This window comes from Sceloporus occidentalis, unplaced genomic scaffold, assembly GCF_023333645.1.
Source record: "Sceloporus occidentalis isolate IW3139 unplaced genomic scaffold, rSceOcc1.0.p SCAF_95, whole genome shotgun sequence".
Taxonomy (NCBI): domain Eukaryota; kingdom Metazoa; phylum Chordata; class Lepidosauria; order Squamata; family Phrynosomatidae; genus Sceloporus; species Sceloporus occidentalis.
In genome coordinates this window covers 1,779,740-1,797,372 of record NW_028317075.1, presented here as the reverse complement: position 1 = coordinate 1,797,372, position 17,633 = coordinate 1,779,740, and the positions used below count along the sequence as shown (strand labels likewise).

The window sequence follows — 17,633 nt, the reverse complement described above, 5'->3', positions numbered from 1 at the left end:
ACATAGCACATAGACTATACAATATATATATAGAGTAGAGGTTGTAGCCGTATTATGAACACCCAGGACTACATAAAAGAGGGAGACAGACAATTGTCAGATGGCATATATTACAAAAAATTGTGCGCTGACCCCACCAAAGAATACACCTTGCAACTCAAGGAGCTCATCAAATCCTTCCCTAAGGGGCTACAGCCAGAACTGGAGTTACTTATACCAACCAATCCCTGCATGGGTACATTCTACATGCTTCCCAAAATCCACAAAGCAGGTAATCCAGGCAGACCTATAATTACAGGTATGGGCACACTCACAGAACAGCTCTCGGGACTGGTCGAAAACACGCTAAAACCGTTTGTCATTAACACAAACAGCTTCATAAAAGACACCACTGACTTCCTCAACAAACTCAACCAAATCGCCAACCTCCCTGCTAACACCATCCTAGTAACCATGGACGTGGAATCCCTGTACAGCAACATTCCACATACAGATGGCATTAACGCCTGTTCACATTTTCTCTCAGGCACTGACAACCAAAAATACAACCCCCGAATCATCACAGAACTGGTAAAATTCATCCTCACACACAACTATTTTGCTTTCAACAATGAGATCTACCTACAAATCATGGGGACGGCTATGGGGACGAAGATGGCACCTCAATATGCCAACCTTTTCATGGCTGACTTAGAACAGAGATTCCTTGAAACACAAGACACCAAACCACACAAATATTACAGGTACATCGATGACATCTTCATCATTTGGACGGAAAGCGAGGAAAAACTGAAACAATTCCATGCCTCTTTCAACTCATTCCACCCGTCAATTAAACTAAAAATGGAGTACTCCACAAAATCCGTAAACTTTCTGGACACTACAGTAAGATGTACCAATGGTACAACCCACACCTCTCTTTACAGAAAACCCACAGACAGATGCAGCTATCTCCACAAATCCAGCTTTCACCCCTCCCATACTAAGCGGGGCATCATCTACAGCCAAGCAACCAGGTACCATCGAATATGCTCTGACCCCAACGACCGCAACCTGCATCTAAACGACCTCTCCAAATCTATGAAACAGAAAGGCTACCAATCAAAAACTATCAACCAACAAATCAACTCTGCTCTCAAAGTTCCACGCACACACCTGCTACAATATAGAGAAAAAAGAATCTCTACACGTGTACCACTTGTAGTCACCTATAACCCAGCGCTTGAAGAAATCCGGAAAGTCATCAAAGACCTACAGCCTATGCTAGCAGAAGATGAGACACTAAAAAACATCTTCCCTGAAACCCCCATTTTGGCCTTCAGACAAACCCCAAACCTGCAACAAAAATTAATTAACCGGAAACTACCCACTGACAGAATGAATAAAGAAAAAGGGACCACACCGTGCAAAAGGCCCCCCTGCAAACTGTGCCAACATATATGCACAGACAACATAGCCACCCACAACAGCAAGACCTACAGTATTAAAGGATCATATACCTGCACATCCAGCAATGTAGTGTATATGATACAATGCACGAAATGTGACCTAGGATGCTACATTGGAGAAACCAGCCAGCAACTAAATGGCAGAATGAACATGCACAGACATTCCATTAAACATCACAAGGAAAATTCCTACTGCACCCCTGTGGGACACCACTTCACCCAAAATGACCATTCTATCAAGTACCTAAAAATCAAAGTACTGAAAGGGGACTTCAGTAATACCAAAGAAAGACAAACATTTGAAGTCAGAATGATTCAACTATTCAACAGCAAGAATAGAGGACTCAATGTCGATTTGGGTCTCCTATCCCACTACACAGGTTTTACATAACCCCCCACCTGCTATATGTACTGTACTTTTAGTGCACCATGTTCATCTATATGTACCTGTATATATGACAACATGTGTAGACATATACATTCCCATCCCTATATTCATCACTGCACTCCTATTCCCTGTATGTGAGCACTAGCATCTTATGGTATTTTTTTTTTTTGGTCAATTTATCTTCAGCAGTGCTTAACCCCCCCTTCAAAATTCCCCACTCAGAACATTTATGACCCTCTGGAGGGACACATACTTTTACAACATCTCACCCTCTCTTACCAGATCTGGGTAGTAAGCCCCCCTCCCCTGCCACACAACATTGAATTCTATGTGTCGTTTTGCTCAGAAATGTTTTAGACTTGAGAAAGGGAGAAGAGCTCCCGAAAGCTTGTCATTCCAAAATTCTGTTAGTCCAAATAAAAAAGGTATTATCACAAGATACTTATTCCATCTGTTTTTTGATATCAATATATATATATATATATATATATATATATATATATATATATATATAGTATAGTCTATGTGCTATGTCGTCTCAGTTATGTACATTGTTACGGCCTTCACCATTTCCATTTTGGATGTACCTCGTGTGTGTGTGTATATATATATATATATATATATATATATATATATATATATATATTAGTCCAAAGTACACAATTGCACACCAACCGTGATTACTCTGCCGGTGCCTGGTAACTGAAGCAGTAATGCATATAGATTCCAAAAATAGTTACCGGCACTCCTGGGACTTGGTTTCAATAAATCTCTCAAAGCTCTGTGTTACAAGTCAACGTTTCAGTCTTTTATTTTCAGACTTTCATCAGGACATTACAGAGACATAGCGTGTCTAACACTTATACTATGTATAATTACAATAATTAGGAACAGAACTTACCGCACCTGAAGTGTTCACAATCACCAAGCTCGGCGTGTATCTCAACAATGTGTGCATGCGCGTGACGTCATGGCAACGTTTACTAGGATTAACTAGATAATTAGTCTAATATAAATCTGTGCCGATAGGGAGATCTAAGTGAGATGCCCGTGTATTATTAGTGTCTAGTGATATGATGCCTTATCAAAAAAACTAGGCTCATATATATATATTAGGTACTGTGAAGTTTTAACCTCGGGGCAAAACATAAAATTAATTGATAATATTGAATATATTAAAATACGTAGCTACTCCACATAGAGGTAGATATAACCTGTATAATATCAAATCATGGTAGTATTGTATATTTGCATTGAGAAATATCCACTTCGTAACTATTTGCTGCATGAACATTCCTGTGGACCCTGTGTAACTAATTGAGAGAGATGGAAGATTTTATGCAACAGGCTGGTGCGCTTGCCACACAAGCTGATACACTGTGTTTCACAGAAGATGAAGCACAAGAAATATTATGGGATATTACGAGTTTGGAACTACCGATTGACACCAGTAGTAAAGGTGTGGGGACACAACTATTACGGCTAAAGAACAAAGAAATAGACTTGGATTTACATGGACTGTTCCTTTCAGATTACTATAAATCTAAACAAATCCCCAGAGGATTTCGAATAAGTAATATACCCACTATTGGGAGAATGAAAGCCCAAGTAGGTAACGATTGGACTGCTGTACTTAACAAGTGTTCCCTGGAAACATCCGTTGTCTTCTCTTTGCTTCATAGCGATTGACCATGTCCCCGAGTCCCGAAGAGGGGGTGACAGAGGTAAAACCTTATTACAGCGAGAGACATCTTGTATTGTACAATCGAAAACTATGGCCCCAGCAGGGCTGAATGACAAATTGACATTTTCCTCATTTATTTGATATGTGATTTTTAAATACATGTAAAGTGAAACTACAGTTCAGTCAAGTGTGTGAAGTGAATAACTACTTGAATACTTTGAGAAGTGGTATTGATAGCTAGAATGCTAAGATATCAGATTGGCTTAAGGCTATGGTAAATAGGAGGGTCCCAGATAAGACTACTGCCCCTTTAAAGGGGTTAGTGATTTACTGTTTACATCCCTTTATGATCCACAAAGAGTATATGTTTGGTGGATATAATTAGGCTCACCCGCCACTTCAAGGCACACTCTCAATCGGGTGAGAACCTCTCATTTATATTATGTTTATATATTTGTTACCAACTTTATTAGGGTAAGAAGCGCAGACAGTTTTTGTTTTTTGTATACACTGTACAGGCAATGCACTGTATTTGCTGCATGCTTACAACTGTTTGGTAGGCCTCGTATTACACATTTGTATTATTTGAGCCTGAGACTAGCTTAGCACACGGACATTTTTTCTTTTCCCTGTTTGCACATATTTGAGGTTGTTGGCTCCTCATCAGTCTGGTTGCAGCTTGCTGTCCAGGGGTTAATGGGGAGGAGGTTTAATTGCCCCTCCCCCAACACATTAATAAGGTTTGTGTAGTGGTATAAACTGCTTTGTGTGTCCACTATGTAGGAGGTGAGAGTAGGTTCTCACCCTATTGAGAGTGTGCCTTGACGTGGCGGGTGAGCCTAATTATGCTTTGGCCAATTCATATAACCAAAACCTCTCATTTATATTATGTTTATATATTTGTTGCCAACTTTATTAGGGTAAGAAGCGCAGACTGTTTTTGTTTTTTGTATACATTGTACAGCCAATACACTGTATTTGCAGCATGCTTACACCTGTTTGGTAGGCCTTGTATTACACATTTGTATTATTTGAGCCTGAGACTAGCTTAGTGCACCGACATTTTTTCTTTTCCCTTGGTGGATATAATCACTGCAACTATACACTATGCCAGTGAGTGCATAATTTTAATTGGGGATGGTTATTGGGTATATTATTAAAACGTGAATGTCTATAGACATAAGCTAGTAGAATTTATGTTTGCTCAGGTTTGCACATTTTTTTCACATCATTATAAATTATAGATTCATAGAATCACTTTTTATGTTATTATTATTATTTGTTCTTACACCATTTATACAAGAAAAGAAAACACACACCACTAGTGTAAATGAATAAGTAATACTTTCCCTAATTAGGCAGCAGCACCCAAATAAGCGTTCCTCCAACACTTAATGATCTATACAATTCTTCCAAACGCGTTTCACCGGACAACCGGCTTCCTCAAATCCAGAGTGGTTCCACTCTGGATTTGTTGAGTTATAAGGAAGGTGGTCTATGTTTGATTTTCGGGCAAGCTGCAAAGGAAAATCCTGATGGAAGCCGGTTGTCCGGTGAAACGCGTTGAGAGAGAGAGGGATATATTGTGAAAGTTCTTGCTGCTGGACGGTGGACTTTCCTGTGCCTGGTTTAAAAGCTGATTACCTTGTGCATGCTTTTGTACATTTCGTCTGTTCCACAAAGAACTAAAGAATATTTTATGATGAGCGCATTTATGTCCTTGGAAATGTGAGTGCACTACTTACTTGCAGTATTGCTAAGCCTTATTTGCATACAGAGTCAGACTATATTTTTTTCAAAAATCTTTTTTCCCCTATGTGGATGTACACCCCATTTGGAAGAATTGCTTACACCATTTATACCTACCTGTTACTACCATGGTTTGATATTATTCAGGTTATATCTACCCCTATGTGGAGTAGCTACGTATTTTAATATATTCAATATTGTCAATTAATTTTATGTTTTGCCCCGAGGTTAAAACTTCACAGTACCTAATATATATATATATGAGCCTAGTTTTTTTGATAAGGCATCATATCACTAGACACTAATAATACACGGGCATCTCACTTAGATCTCCTTATCGGCACAGATTTATATTAGACTAATTATCTAGTTAATCCTAGTAAACGTTACCATGACTTCACACGCATGCACACATTGTTGAGATACACGCCGAGCTTGGTGATTGTGAACACTTCAGGTGCGGTAAGTTCTGTTCCTAATTATTGTAATTACACATAGTATAAATGTTAGACACGCTATGTCTCTGTTATGGCCTGATGAAAGTCTGAAAATAAAAGACTGAAACATTGACTTGTAACACAGAGCTTTGAGAGATTTATTGAAACCAAGTCCCAGGAGTGCCGGTAACTATTTTTGGAATATATTTATATATAATATATAAAATCCAAAGTACACAATTGCACACCAACCTTAATTATTCTGCCCGGTGCCTGGTAACTGAAGCAGTAATGCATATAGATTCCAAAAATAGTTGCCGGCGCACATGGGACTTGGTTTCAATAAATCTGTCAAAGCTCTGTGTAACATGAGATATATATATATATATATATATATATATATATATATATATATATATACCGTATTGGCTCGAATATAGGCCGCACTTTTTCCCCCCACTTTAAGTCTTTAAAGTGGGGGTGCGGCCTATATTCGGGGTCTAGCGCCCGACGCCCGGGACATGCAGTCCCGGGCGCCGGGCAGGGTTAGGATACAGATCCAGGGGACCTGCATCCTACTCCCCGATACGCTTAGACAGCCTCCCCTGCCAGCACTTTCCACGGGGGGGTGCCGGCACGGGAGGTTGTCTAAGCGCATTGTGCGGATGGTCACCGGCTGCGGAGGTTGTTTACCCGCATCACCGCAGCCGGTGACCGTCCGCACGAAGCGTTTTACCTCTGCCCCCAAGACTTAGCAGAGGAGACTCCCGGGTGTCTTGCGGGGCCGGCGGGGGACATCTACGCAATGCGCGTATACAACTTCCAGTGCCGGCACATCAGCTGAGTGCCGGCAACGGAAGTTGTATACGAGTATTGCGTAGATGTCCCCCGCAAGACACCTGGGAGTCTCCTCTGGTAAGTCGGGGGGGGCAGAGTGGCAGCATATCTCGGGGGGGGGGGGGGGACAGTGGCAGCATATCTCGGGGGGAGAGACAGAGTGGCAGCATATCTCGGAGGGGGGGAGACAGAGTGGCAGCATGTTTTTTTGGTGCTTTTTTATATACGGGGGCGGCCTATATCCAAGCCAATACGGTATATATATATATATATATATATATATATATATATATATATATATATATATATATATATACGAGGGACATTCAAAATGGAAACGGTGAAGGCGGGAGGAGTTGTAATTGGTCGTTTATTAGCATGTCATGTGACTAGTTCTGTCTGTCAAGCTGGCTGCCCTTGCAGTTTAGTATAAGTGTTTTCACCCGAAAAGCAACAGCATTCTGTCATACGCTTTTTGTGGGCAGAAGGTGTGCCGGGAGCCAGTGGCGGAACTACCGGGGTCGCAGGGGTCACAACTGTGACTGGGCCCTGGAGTTCTGCCAGTTAGGGGGGCCCAAGGGGTGCCGAGCGGTCATTTTCAGCAACCGCCTGCCTGCCTCAGCGCTGCCCCGAGTGCAGTGGTGGGTGCGTGAGTCCTCTGTCTCGGGTGCCGGCATATGACAGAGGCCTCGCGCTCCCACCACAGGACTGCACGGTAAGTGACCTACAAAGGGGGGGAGGGAGAGGGTAGATAGTGAGAAGGGGGGTATGGAGAGGGAAGGTAGTGAGAAGGGGGTAGGGAGAGGGTAGATAGTGAGAAGGGGGTATGGAGAGGGAAGGTAGTAAGAAGGGGGTAAGGAGAGGGTAGATAGTGAGAATGGGGGGGTAGGGAGAGGGTAAATAGTGAGAATGGGGGGTAGGGAGAGGGGGGAGATATCCTGAGAAGGGGGGAAAGGGGTAGATAGTGTGAGAAGGGGGGAAAGGGGTAGATAGTGTGAGAAGGGGGGCCTTAACAGATTCTCGCACCGGGGCCCTGAGGCTTCTAGTTACGCCGGGAGCACTAATTCATCTTCGCATTTGTGCTCAGTATGGAGATAAAGTTCTCTCTCGTAGAGTCGTCTGAGTGGATTGAAAAGTTTGAAAATGGCCGTGCTAGTGTGACGGATGCAGAGCACTCCAGACGTCCAGCTAAAGCCACAACCACGAGGAATGAAGATAGAACCCTGTAACTGATTCGCATAGACGTTTCTTCCCGACACATGGCCCGGTATTGTGAAAAAGGTAATGATCAGTGGTCACAGGAAAGATGATGTTGACCGTCTTCAGGGGAAAAGTCGGTACGACGTAGGGATAATTGCACCGCAAAGAAAGATGTATATGTCGAAAAGTGATGTAATTTGTTTTTTATGTTATTTGTTTTCAAATAAATACAGTTAAAAAACTTTTCGAACACCCCCCATGTATTTATATATCAGCAACAATCTCTAAAAAAACACTTTCTGTCTCCATCATTCCTGTGTCAGTATTGTCTTTTCCATATCAAATCATAGTCTTTTATGTACTGAATCTCCCACACACCATTACAGCATATTTAGATTTTTTCATGTGGCTAAGAAAATAATACGCATTCCATCTGATTACATAATATGTAATGCAAATTCTAGAAAGGCAATTAAATATTTGTACCCCATGTATGATATTGCCTTTTTAAAATTTGCATTACAGCCATGCTTGAGGTATGATGTTACAGTATTGCTGAATGTTAGGAAGCACGGCTTCCCTGACACCAGTTTATATTACGCTGTAGTTTCACAACTGGAAGAGACTGCAATCATACCAAATGCTTTAACTAAATGGAGATGACAACAAAGGGTTTCCAAGGAGGAAACTTGGCCAAAAGGCCCGATGCGTCATCCAATAAATACATTTGTCCAGACAGACTTATTATAACAATCAAATGACACCTGCCATCTCTATCCCATATGAAAGGATTTATCGAACAACATTGTTGGCATGCCAGTTTATTTTATGTGCCTGGAATTGACTATAAACTATAATGTAGCTCACATTTTAGGGAACCTATATGCCAATGCACATGAAGTCAACCACACCTAACACAATTTGAATTCTGGTGAGCATTCAAACTGACCTGTTGTGTCAAGTTAGCCATTTAACTTGGTAATGGAATGACCCTGAAAACAAATCTACATGAAACAAAATACAATGCACTATTAATTAGAACTAAAGTAACATATACATTCGCTTAAAAGAGGGTTTCTTAATAAAACCTCAATGTGATTAACACAAATTTCTACCATCTTTGCATTTTAACACAAAACATGGAAATAAAGTGTTTATGGTATGCTATATCTAATCTCTTAGGTGTAGGAAAACCTTTTATTCTGTCTACTCTGCTGAATTGAACACTAAATGTAGTAATCTTTAATGATGTAAAATGTTGCCCCATTCCTACTTTTAGGAATGCTTAATTGTCATGTAGTATGAAAATTGAAATGCCTTCTTGTGAAAGTTGTACTTTTTTTTTTTTTTTTTTTAAAGAAATTAAACCATCAAGTGTTAAGAAATGGATCTTTAAGGTTTTTTTTTTTACTTAACATGCTAGAAACCTCAAGTAATGTTTTTTCTTAGTGGAAAAGCAGCACCTAAAAAAAATAAAGTTGAAGTAATCCACAGCTAACCATTTTATGCTGATAATCTAATTCTGCACTAGTACAGAATGCATATGCAAAGTATCATTTAGGTATTCAGCCAAACACTTCAACTGAACTGTGCCAGCAAAATCAGATCGGATACATTTACTTTAAGCATTTAAATGGAATTCCTCACATGCAGATCCAGACTGGCCATCTGACACACTGGGCAAATGCCGACAGTGCCCTAGACTCACGTGATCTGCCACATGAGCATAAAAACATAATGCATGGCCGAGCATATTCAGCTGTCGGCCACATTAACATCATCATATGGCTGCTGGCCTTTAAGTGCCAGGGACACTTCGTTATCACCAGTCTGGCACTGCTCACATATATGTATTAGTGAGTACAACATTTCACCAGTATTCTAGTATAGCCCTTATGTTATTAGACCATAATGGTTGTTTGCAAGCACATTATTGTTAAACAATGAATGTTATGTACCTGAAGGTAAATATTCATAATTAATTTTTTTCAACTAAAAATATAATCAGATTAATTTGCAATTGAAAACATATTTGCAAGATGCTCTATGGAGTCTGAGAAAGCAGTCTGCATTGATAATGTAACATAAAACTTGGAAGAGTTGATTCCTCTCCACACGCATAAGAAGGATCTAAATCCTTTCTATTAATGAAGGCTATTTATGATTAATGAACAGTTTTGGGCTACACTGAAATTATTACAAACAGAATAGGGATATAGGTTACACATTTTATTCATGTATTTTATATATATGCAAATTATTAATTATTTTGTATCTGTATCTTCATTCCCAAATGTGGGCAGAATAGCTTTAGTAACCCAGTGAAACCATAAAGCTGCTGTACCTATAACACCAAAGCTAACTGTTGGGAACCCAACATAAAGTTCTAATTCAAATATGGATGCAAAAACAGAATTTGTGTCCAGTGTGCTGGCAATTAAATACTTTCCTTCACATTTGTTATTCTGTTTATTGGTCTTTGTTGACACGCTTCCTTTGAAGTTAAGTATTTGAATAACTTAGTTGCATCCTGAATTACCAATCCCTATATTAGCATTTGCTATGGTAATTAAATGGTACTTTACTCCAATTATCTTGTTAAGCACAGCTGGATATTGGAATAACTATTGATTGGTATTGCTGTGTTGTAGACTGGCTTCGGTTATGTTTTTTTAACCTAATTCAAGATTTACATGTCATAAATACTTGAAGAATGCTGATTTATAAAATAAAAAGATTTTCACATTATTTTACGTCGTCTGCATTTTCTATAACAACATTTAGCATATTTTCTGTGTTGACCTCTGTCAGCTCTAACAAGGAGAATCTTATTGTAGAATGCATGAGGGATATTAATTAAAAGCCACCACTTAGGGCAATGGTTTTAAGCCTGTCCATTCTTATACTATATCTTCTATACAAGTTTCAGTTCAGATCTGGTCGCCCTGCATGGGAATGGACCAAACAACAGAACATGATGCAAAGAGATGGAGGTTCCAAGTGGCGTACAATGCTGGTGCTAACAAATTCCAAAGCAGAACATATACGATACGCATGTTTTTATTTATATTTACTTATTTGGTTTGCTTTTGTTATAGATTGTAAGTAGTCAGTACTTCTACTTTAATCTTCTTTAGTTGACTTTTATGCTGCTTTTCCAGTACTATTTACAAATATGAATATTAAACCAAAATTAGCATCTGACCTGATAGCTAATTAGATATGTACCTTCAATGTTGACATTCCATTGACTAATTATCAGCGAGTGAGTTCACAGCCAAGCTTTGTTGACACAGTTCCTTTGAAGTAAAATGTTTGATTGAATAACATAATTACATTTAGTATAACTCAAATCGTCTGTAATACGCACAAGATCAAAATTGCGTTGACAGCGCTGATCCAGGGTGTTAAAATATTGTTCACAGTTAAATCATTGACAATTAAAAACAAACTTTGTAGGAGGAATGTCTCAAAATAAATTTAAAGAACACCATAGTCGTTTGTTATATGAATTTTGCACTTAAGTGAATTTTTTGCAAGCAAATTGGTGCAGCCATTCTTTATCATTCTGTCTTTACTGATGTATTGCTAGCGTACATGCTTATTGTGCTGCAGAGCATGTACAGGAAATATGGTTCTTACTTACACTTCCTGGTCTCAGTATAGCCAGTATTAGAGACATAAGTCTCATTTCCTCCACACCTTTTTGGCTGCTGCCTTTACCACTGATTTCTGTGGGGGTTCATATCCCATTGACATCAAGGGGAATGCTGCAGAACATGTGCCTAAAGTATGCTTCCTCTTTACACGGTTTTAGTAGTGGCAGCACTATAAGCACCTATAAATATCTGAAGACTATCGCCTCAACCAGGACCAATCGTGATTGAGGAATAACACGGATGCATGGCCTTATAGCACATATCTGAATGTGCTCAGCATCTCGTAAGTGCAATTTATTACCATCTCTATACATTTGGGCAACTTACTGCGCAATTGTTTTTTTTTTTATCTTCATATATCATTCTAGATATAAAGAGATTGAGAAAAGCCTGAATATCAGAAGAATATCGTAAGTACAAGCAAAATTGATTATTAAGAATAGTTGTGAACATAGAGACACTCTGCTCCAATAGTCTTTTGAATCAGCTGGTCCTTTAAATAACAGTAATCATAAGGCTGCGCATTCGTTTTCGGACGAATGTGTTTTCGTGCCGAATGTTACCGTCCGTTCATCCAAAAAACGTACAAGCAAATGCAACATCAGATGAAAGAAATGAAAAACGAATGTGCGCAATATGAAAATCTTCATTCATTCATTCTGTTGCTGCAGCCGCCATTTTTGCCTGAACTAAGAAGAGGGACATGGAGTGAGTTGATCTTCATTTGTCAAATCAGCTCACTCCAGTCACATCATGCTGAGGGCTTGTCCAATGGCTGTGCTGCATCTTTCAAAGAAAGAATAAAGCAGACTAATAATGAAGAGAGCCTTTATAAGAGCAGGCAGAGAAATATGTTTAAAGTCTAACAATTTGATTTAATTAAATTAATTATTGACTAACTTAATCATTGACTAATTTCATTAATATAATTTAATTAAGTTAATTTAACCACTCCGCTACTATGCTTAACTTTAACCCTACAACTTTTGACCCTCATTCTTCAATCCATTGGTCTCATATTCCCTTTTGAACTTTTTCTACGTTTTTTTTTTTTCTTGTTTCCATGGCAACTGGCCGAAGGAATGGGATTTCCGAAAACAAAAATGTTGGAGACATTTTCGTGAAATACGAAGACAGACGAATTGTGTTGAATACGAGGAAAATTTTCCCCCCAGAAAACGAACATGAACTTTCCGCCAGAGCCCAAGTTTAATAATCATTTCAAAAAGTTGTATAACTTGCAAACTAGAAAAAGCTAATTTTAGAAGGTGTAAAGACTGAAATGCAGAGAGCTAAGACTCATATACAGTAAATAAGGAGGACAATAAAGCTTATTATTCTTTAAACATTAATTATAGTATCTACTAGAAAATAGAATATGGAGAATAGTAGTATTAGGGAATAGCGTACAAATTAACATGTATACACAAGCATAAATACATAAAGTATTACTTGAATTTCTTCTATTTATATATCTATTGTCACTAGGAAACTAGCTGTTTGAGAATTTGTCTTCCATATTTGTGATAAAAGACCGTTTGTTTAAGATGCCAGGAGTTTTAGTTTAAGAAACAGACTGAACTGCTGAGAATTAAGTTATTTCATGCACTGTTCCACATCATCTGTATATACAATATACAGGACAACTAAGACATCATCATTTCATTCAAGGTATTCTGACATTTTAAAAAAATAATGATATGATGTAACAGTTTATCTCAGTTGTACTTTTAGGTAAAAAATATTAGTCCAGTAGAACAGGACTGAAAGAATATAACATGTCTACTTTGCAAAGACTTAAAAAACAGTCTATACTATACCTCCCACATTTTTAAATTGCCAAAGAGGGACCATTTTATTTTAGGTGTTGAAGTAAGATTTGGATAGAGGAAGGACGTTATAGAGCATTTTTATGTGACTAGTGTTCTGTTTAAGCAATTGAGCAATGTATTTGGAATGTATTTTATTACACAGCTTTTCCAAAATTAATTCATACATTCATTTCCCACTGTTTTCACACACATTATTGTGACTTCTAGGACTGGAGAGAACTATAATACACTCATGTCAAATGTTCTCAGCTTCTATGATAAGGGGCCATCACAGGAGGAGCTCCCAAGTTCCCCTCTTTAAAAAGTTTGGACTAGGGATAACGAGGTGGCCCAGGTACTTTTAGGCCGGCACATGCCAAATGACTTGGGTGTTATGCTGAACATAGCACATGGCAAGGCGTATCCAGATGTTGGTCGCTCACTTCAGCACCAGATCTGCTGCAATCAGGTCCGTATGGATCAATGTCGGCCAGCGGCCCAAACAGCCAGTCCAGCCCTGCTTGGACGGTATGCTGTACAAGATAATTGTATAAATATACAGTGTATATAAAAAATAAATCGAAGTACATTTATTTTACTACTGTAGTGCTTACTTGCCTTACATCAGTGAGAGCACAGGAACAATAAATTGTTCCTCAAATTTCAAAGTCACAAATTAAACAAAGATATATACGTAGCACAATGTGGCAGTGTATAAAATTCCTTGCCCAGCTGCACCATTTATATAATATAAAGCAAAGAAAAAAACATCCACAGTAACTTATTAGAGTTGGTAAGGAAGGGTGTAATTTAATTATACCATACAGATTTGCACTGTTTACAGTAACATTAAAAAGGTTGCATTATTTTCACAACCAAATAATACAATGGGATGTTTATCATTTTAATAATATAAATGTAATAACAAGTAACAGTGTATATTGATGTTGGCCAAACGTCTGTGTCTTTATAGTGAATGCCAATGTTATTTTTATATTAAATATTACAAAATTGGCTTTCATCCAACAACAGAGTGTGTTTTTTTGGTATTATAAAGAACTGGGTACATCACAGCTTTATACAGATTTTTCACTTTTCCCAAATCCTATATTTAGCAGTACCGTGCTCTATATAAAGCTATTTAATATGTCTACACATTAAAATGAGCAATATATGTGCATTGGAAAATCATATTATGTGTATTTAGTAATCTTAACCTCCATTTTGCCCCACCCTGGATCAAATAAGGAGGGAGAGAGCGCTGACCCCCTCCCATTCCCGCTGAGTGACGCTGCCAACGGAGGCAGTGGACGGCCGTGCTGCGACTCCACCCCTGGAGTGTGTACTCGTTGAGGTAAGCGTCACAGAGTGTGAGTGAAAGGGCCCAATGATTTAGGACAAAAATTTTGAGCTTTTTACTTCGTTTTCATCCACTTCATAAGAATCACCGAATTTACTAAATATCGATAAGCTTGAAATTCAGACAAATCCAAATGCACAAGTCTATCAGAAATTACATACTGAGACAATGAAGGTAATTTTGAAACATACCTCAAGTGTATGATAGGAGTAACATGTAAAATAACATTGGTGTCCTAATAATACATGAAATATACACATAACAAAAGTTATGGTGGGTAAAGGTGATGGAAAACCCTTCCACTTAAAATTAAGACGATAGCAGAAGCATTATTAAACACTAATCTACACACACCAGACAAGCCAGTGGTGCCGCCACAATCACAAAGGTTTAATAATACATATAAATGGATATAACTTTATATGTCTGATGCAAATGCTGTACCATCCCATCAGATGTGGGGATGTCTTTTGCAACAAATATTGATTTACTTATCAGGATATTTAGTTGTTGGTGTTATTACATTCAGTAAAGCATTGTCATAAAGCCTATAATACACAAAAATTGTTGCAATTATTATGTTATTGGCATACCATATATAAAATTGGATTCATGCTGGATACATATTAGTTTTTAAATCTAATAGTTTTGACAACTACCCAGAGTAGCGTGCCTTGCACATTTCTAAAATACATGCACACCTCCAAAGCCAGTAAAAAGTTAACATTTAGCATAATAATAATAATAAAAATCAAATTGTACAGATTAATGGAATTAACTTTAACAATGACAAAGCTATACACATGTATTTGACTAAAGTAGATATCATATTACATAAGTTTGCTTTGTACAAAGAATAAAACAATATGCTTGTTCTTTTATCCCAATGCCAAAGGCAATGTCTTCGAAGTCTGACATTTGAAAGGCTAATTTGAGTGTCCCTCAGGCAACAGAGGAATGATAACCTTTTTCTCTAAGAGTTGTCACAGTATCACAGGTCTCTTTGTTCTTTAATTTCAAATCCATTTAATATAACATTTACTACAGATGCAATAGATAGCTTTATAATTACCGATTGCTTAAATTGGTTATTGTTGCTGTCCTTCAAAATAGTCTTTTAATAGCCATGCTAATTTTAAGCCTAGGTTCACTCTTGCACAATGATGCTACCATGACCGCCAGATATTTTCATTATTAAACTTTGGAAGATTGTGTTTTACTTTACATGATAAAAGATAAAAATTAAAGGTTTAGAGGACTTTGTCATCTTTGACCCGTTTCTTTCATTAAATATATTTTCTGGAAATTACTATATTCTGTGTCTATATTCTATTTTAAACAAGTATTATTTTTTTGAAAATAGGGTTACTTGTTAAGAAAGGCTGTAAGAAATATTAGAATAGTGCACTTAGAGGAGTTACTGCAAAAAAACAGGCTTTTTCATGCTTCTGTGGTATCCCTACCAAAAGCATTGATGAGCAAGAAAGAGCTAGAAAATGAGTGGGAATAGTGAAAATCCACCAACATCACGTTGTACTTGACATTTCTAAAATGCACATTGCGACGATGTGAGCAGTTATGCTGCAAACCAGGTTTTTGCCCCAACATCTTTCCCAGGGCAGAGTTTTTCGTTTTTTCATCCAGCTTCAGAAAGTCTCCCAGTTACACAGTGAAAATGTATTAATTGGTTACCATGATTGTAGAGTATGAGGTAATCGCACATTTAAAAGCACTGCCCAACAGAAGCATGAACAGGCTCAGGGGTTTATTCACTAAAGGAAGATCTGGCTGAAGAGTTGTGCTTTTTACTCTCTCACCTAGTCTCTGTGAGTTCTGCTTGGCTTTTGCAGTTGCATTTAGCTTGGACACACAAGCGAATCCTGAGCTGGGGCGAATCTCCTAAGTGACATCTCTAAGTGAGGAGTTACAAGCAAAGAAGGAGTTAAAAAGCAAGAAGGAGGGTAAAGTATAAATCCTTGTGATTCCATATATTTATATATTTATATATATATATATATATATATATATATATTGCACCTTACTGTCTGTTTTTGCCAGTTATTTGAGCTATCCCCATTGCCAAGATGTCCTCCATGTTTGACAATGCGGTCAGGTGTACATCTTGCTCAATGTATGCAATCCTTGATCAGTGCTTCGAGGGTGCATATTGCTGTGCGAGATGTGTGCAGGTTGCTCATTTGGAAGCACAAATCCTGAGTCTAGAGGAGCAACTGGCAACACTGAGATCTATTGACAACTTGGAGAGGAGTCTGCTGCTCACTGAGCAAGCTCTCTCGGGGGTAGAGGTGGGGGAGGATAGCGGGATGGAGGTACAGGACAGTCAGGCAGCTAGCTGGGTTACAGTTAGAAGGCGGGGTAGGGGGAAAAGCGCCAGGGAGGCTAGTCCTGATCTAGCACACCCCAACAAGTTTGCCCGGTTGGCAGATGAGGGGGATGTTAGTTCAGAGTTAGCAGTACTGCAGCAAGTCACTGCCTCTGACCACCAGAGGGGTGTCTGCTCCAGTAAGGAGGGAAGGAGGAGCGCAGGGCAGGCCAGACAGGTGCTGGTTGTGGGGGACTCAATTATTAGGGGGACAGACAGGGCGATCTGTCACAAAGACCGGGATCGCCGAACAGTGTGTTGTCTGCCTGGCGCTCGCGTTCGGCACATCGCGGATCGGGTTGACAGATTACTGGGGGGGGCTGGAGAAGACCCAGCAGTCATGGTGCACATTGGCACCAATGACAAAGTCAGGGACTTAGGTAGCAAGCTTAAGGCAAGGACCTCCAAGGTAGTATTTTCTGAAATATTACCTGTACCACGTGCCACACCAGAGAGGCAGCGGGAGATTAGGGAGCTAAACAAGTGGCTCAGAAGCTGGTGTAGGAAGGAGGGGTTTGGGTTCATGGAGAACTGGGCCGACTTCTCTGTCGGATACAGGCTCTACGGTAGGGACGGGCTGCACCTCAATGGGGAGGGTGCAGCTGTGCTCGGGGAGAAGATGGCCAGAAGGGTGGAGGAGTGTTTAAACTAGGTAAAGGGGGGGAGGGAAACTACAA

General features: G+C 39.0%; 1 protein-coding gene across 1 annotated transcript in view; it reads left to right on the top strand.

The window, feature by feature from the left end:
• Positions 1-300: 300 nt before the first annotated feature.
• LOC149284315 (inactive tyrosine-protein kinase PRAG1-like) overlaps positions 301-17,633 on the top strand; it is an 89,729-nt gene continuing 72,396 nt past the window's right edge. The window contains exons 1-2 of the mRNA XM_089496895.1: positions 301-1,314; positions 3,184-3,448. Of these exons, the coding sequence (XP_089353021.1) occupies positions 301-1,314; positions 3,184-3,448 (1,279 nt within the window). The remainder of the gene's footprint in view (positions 1,315-3,183; positions 3,449-17,633) is intronic.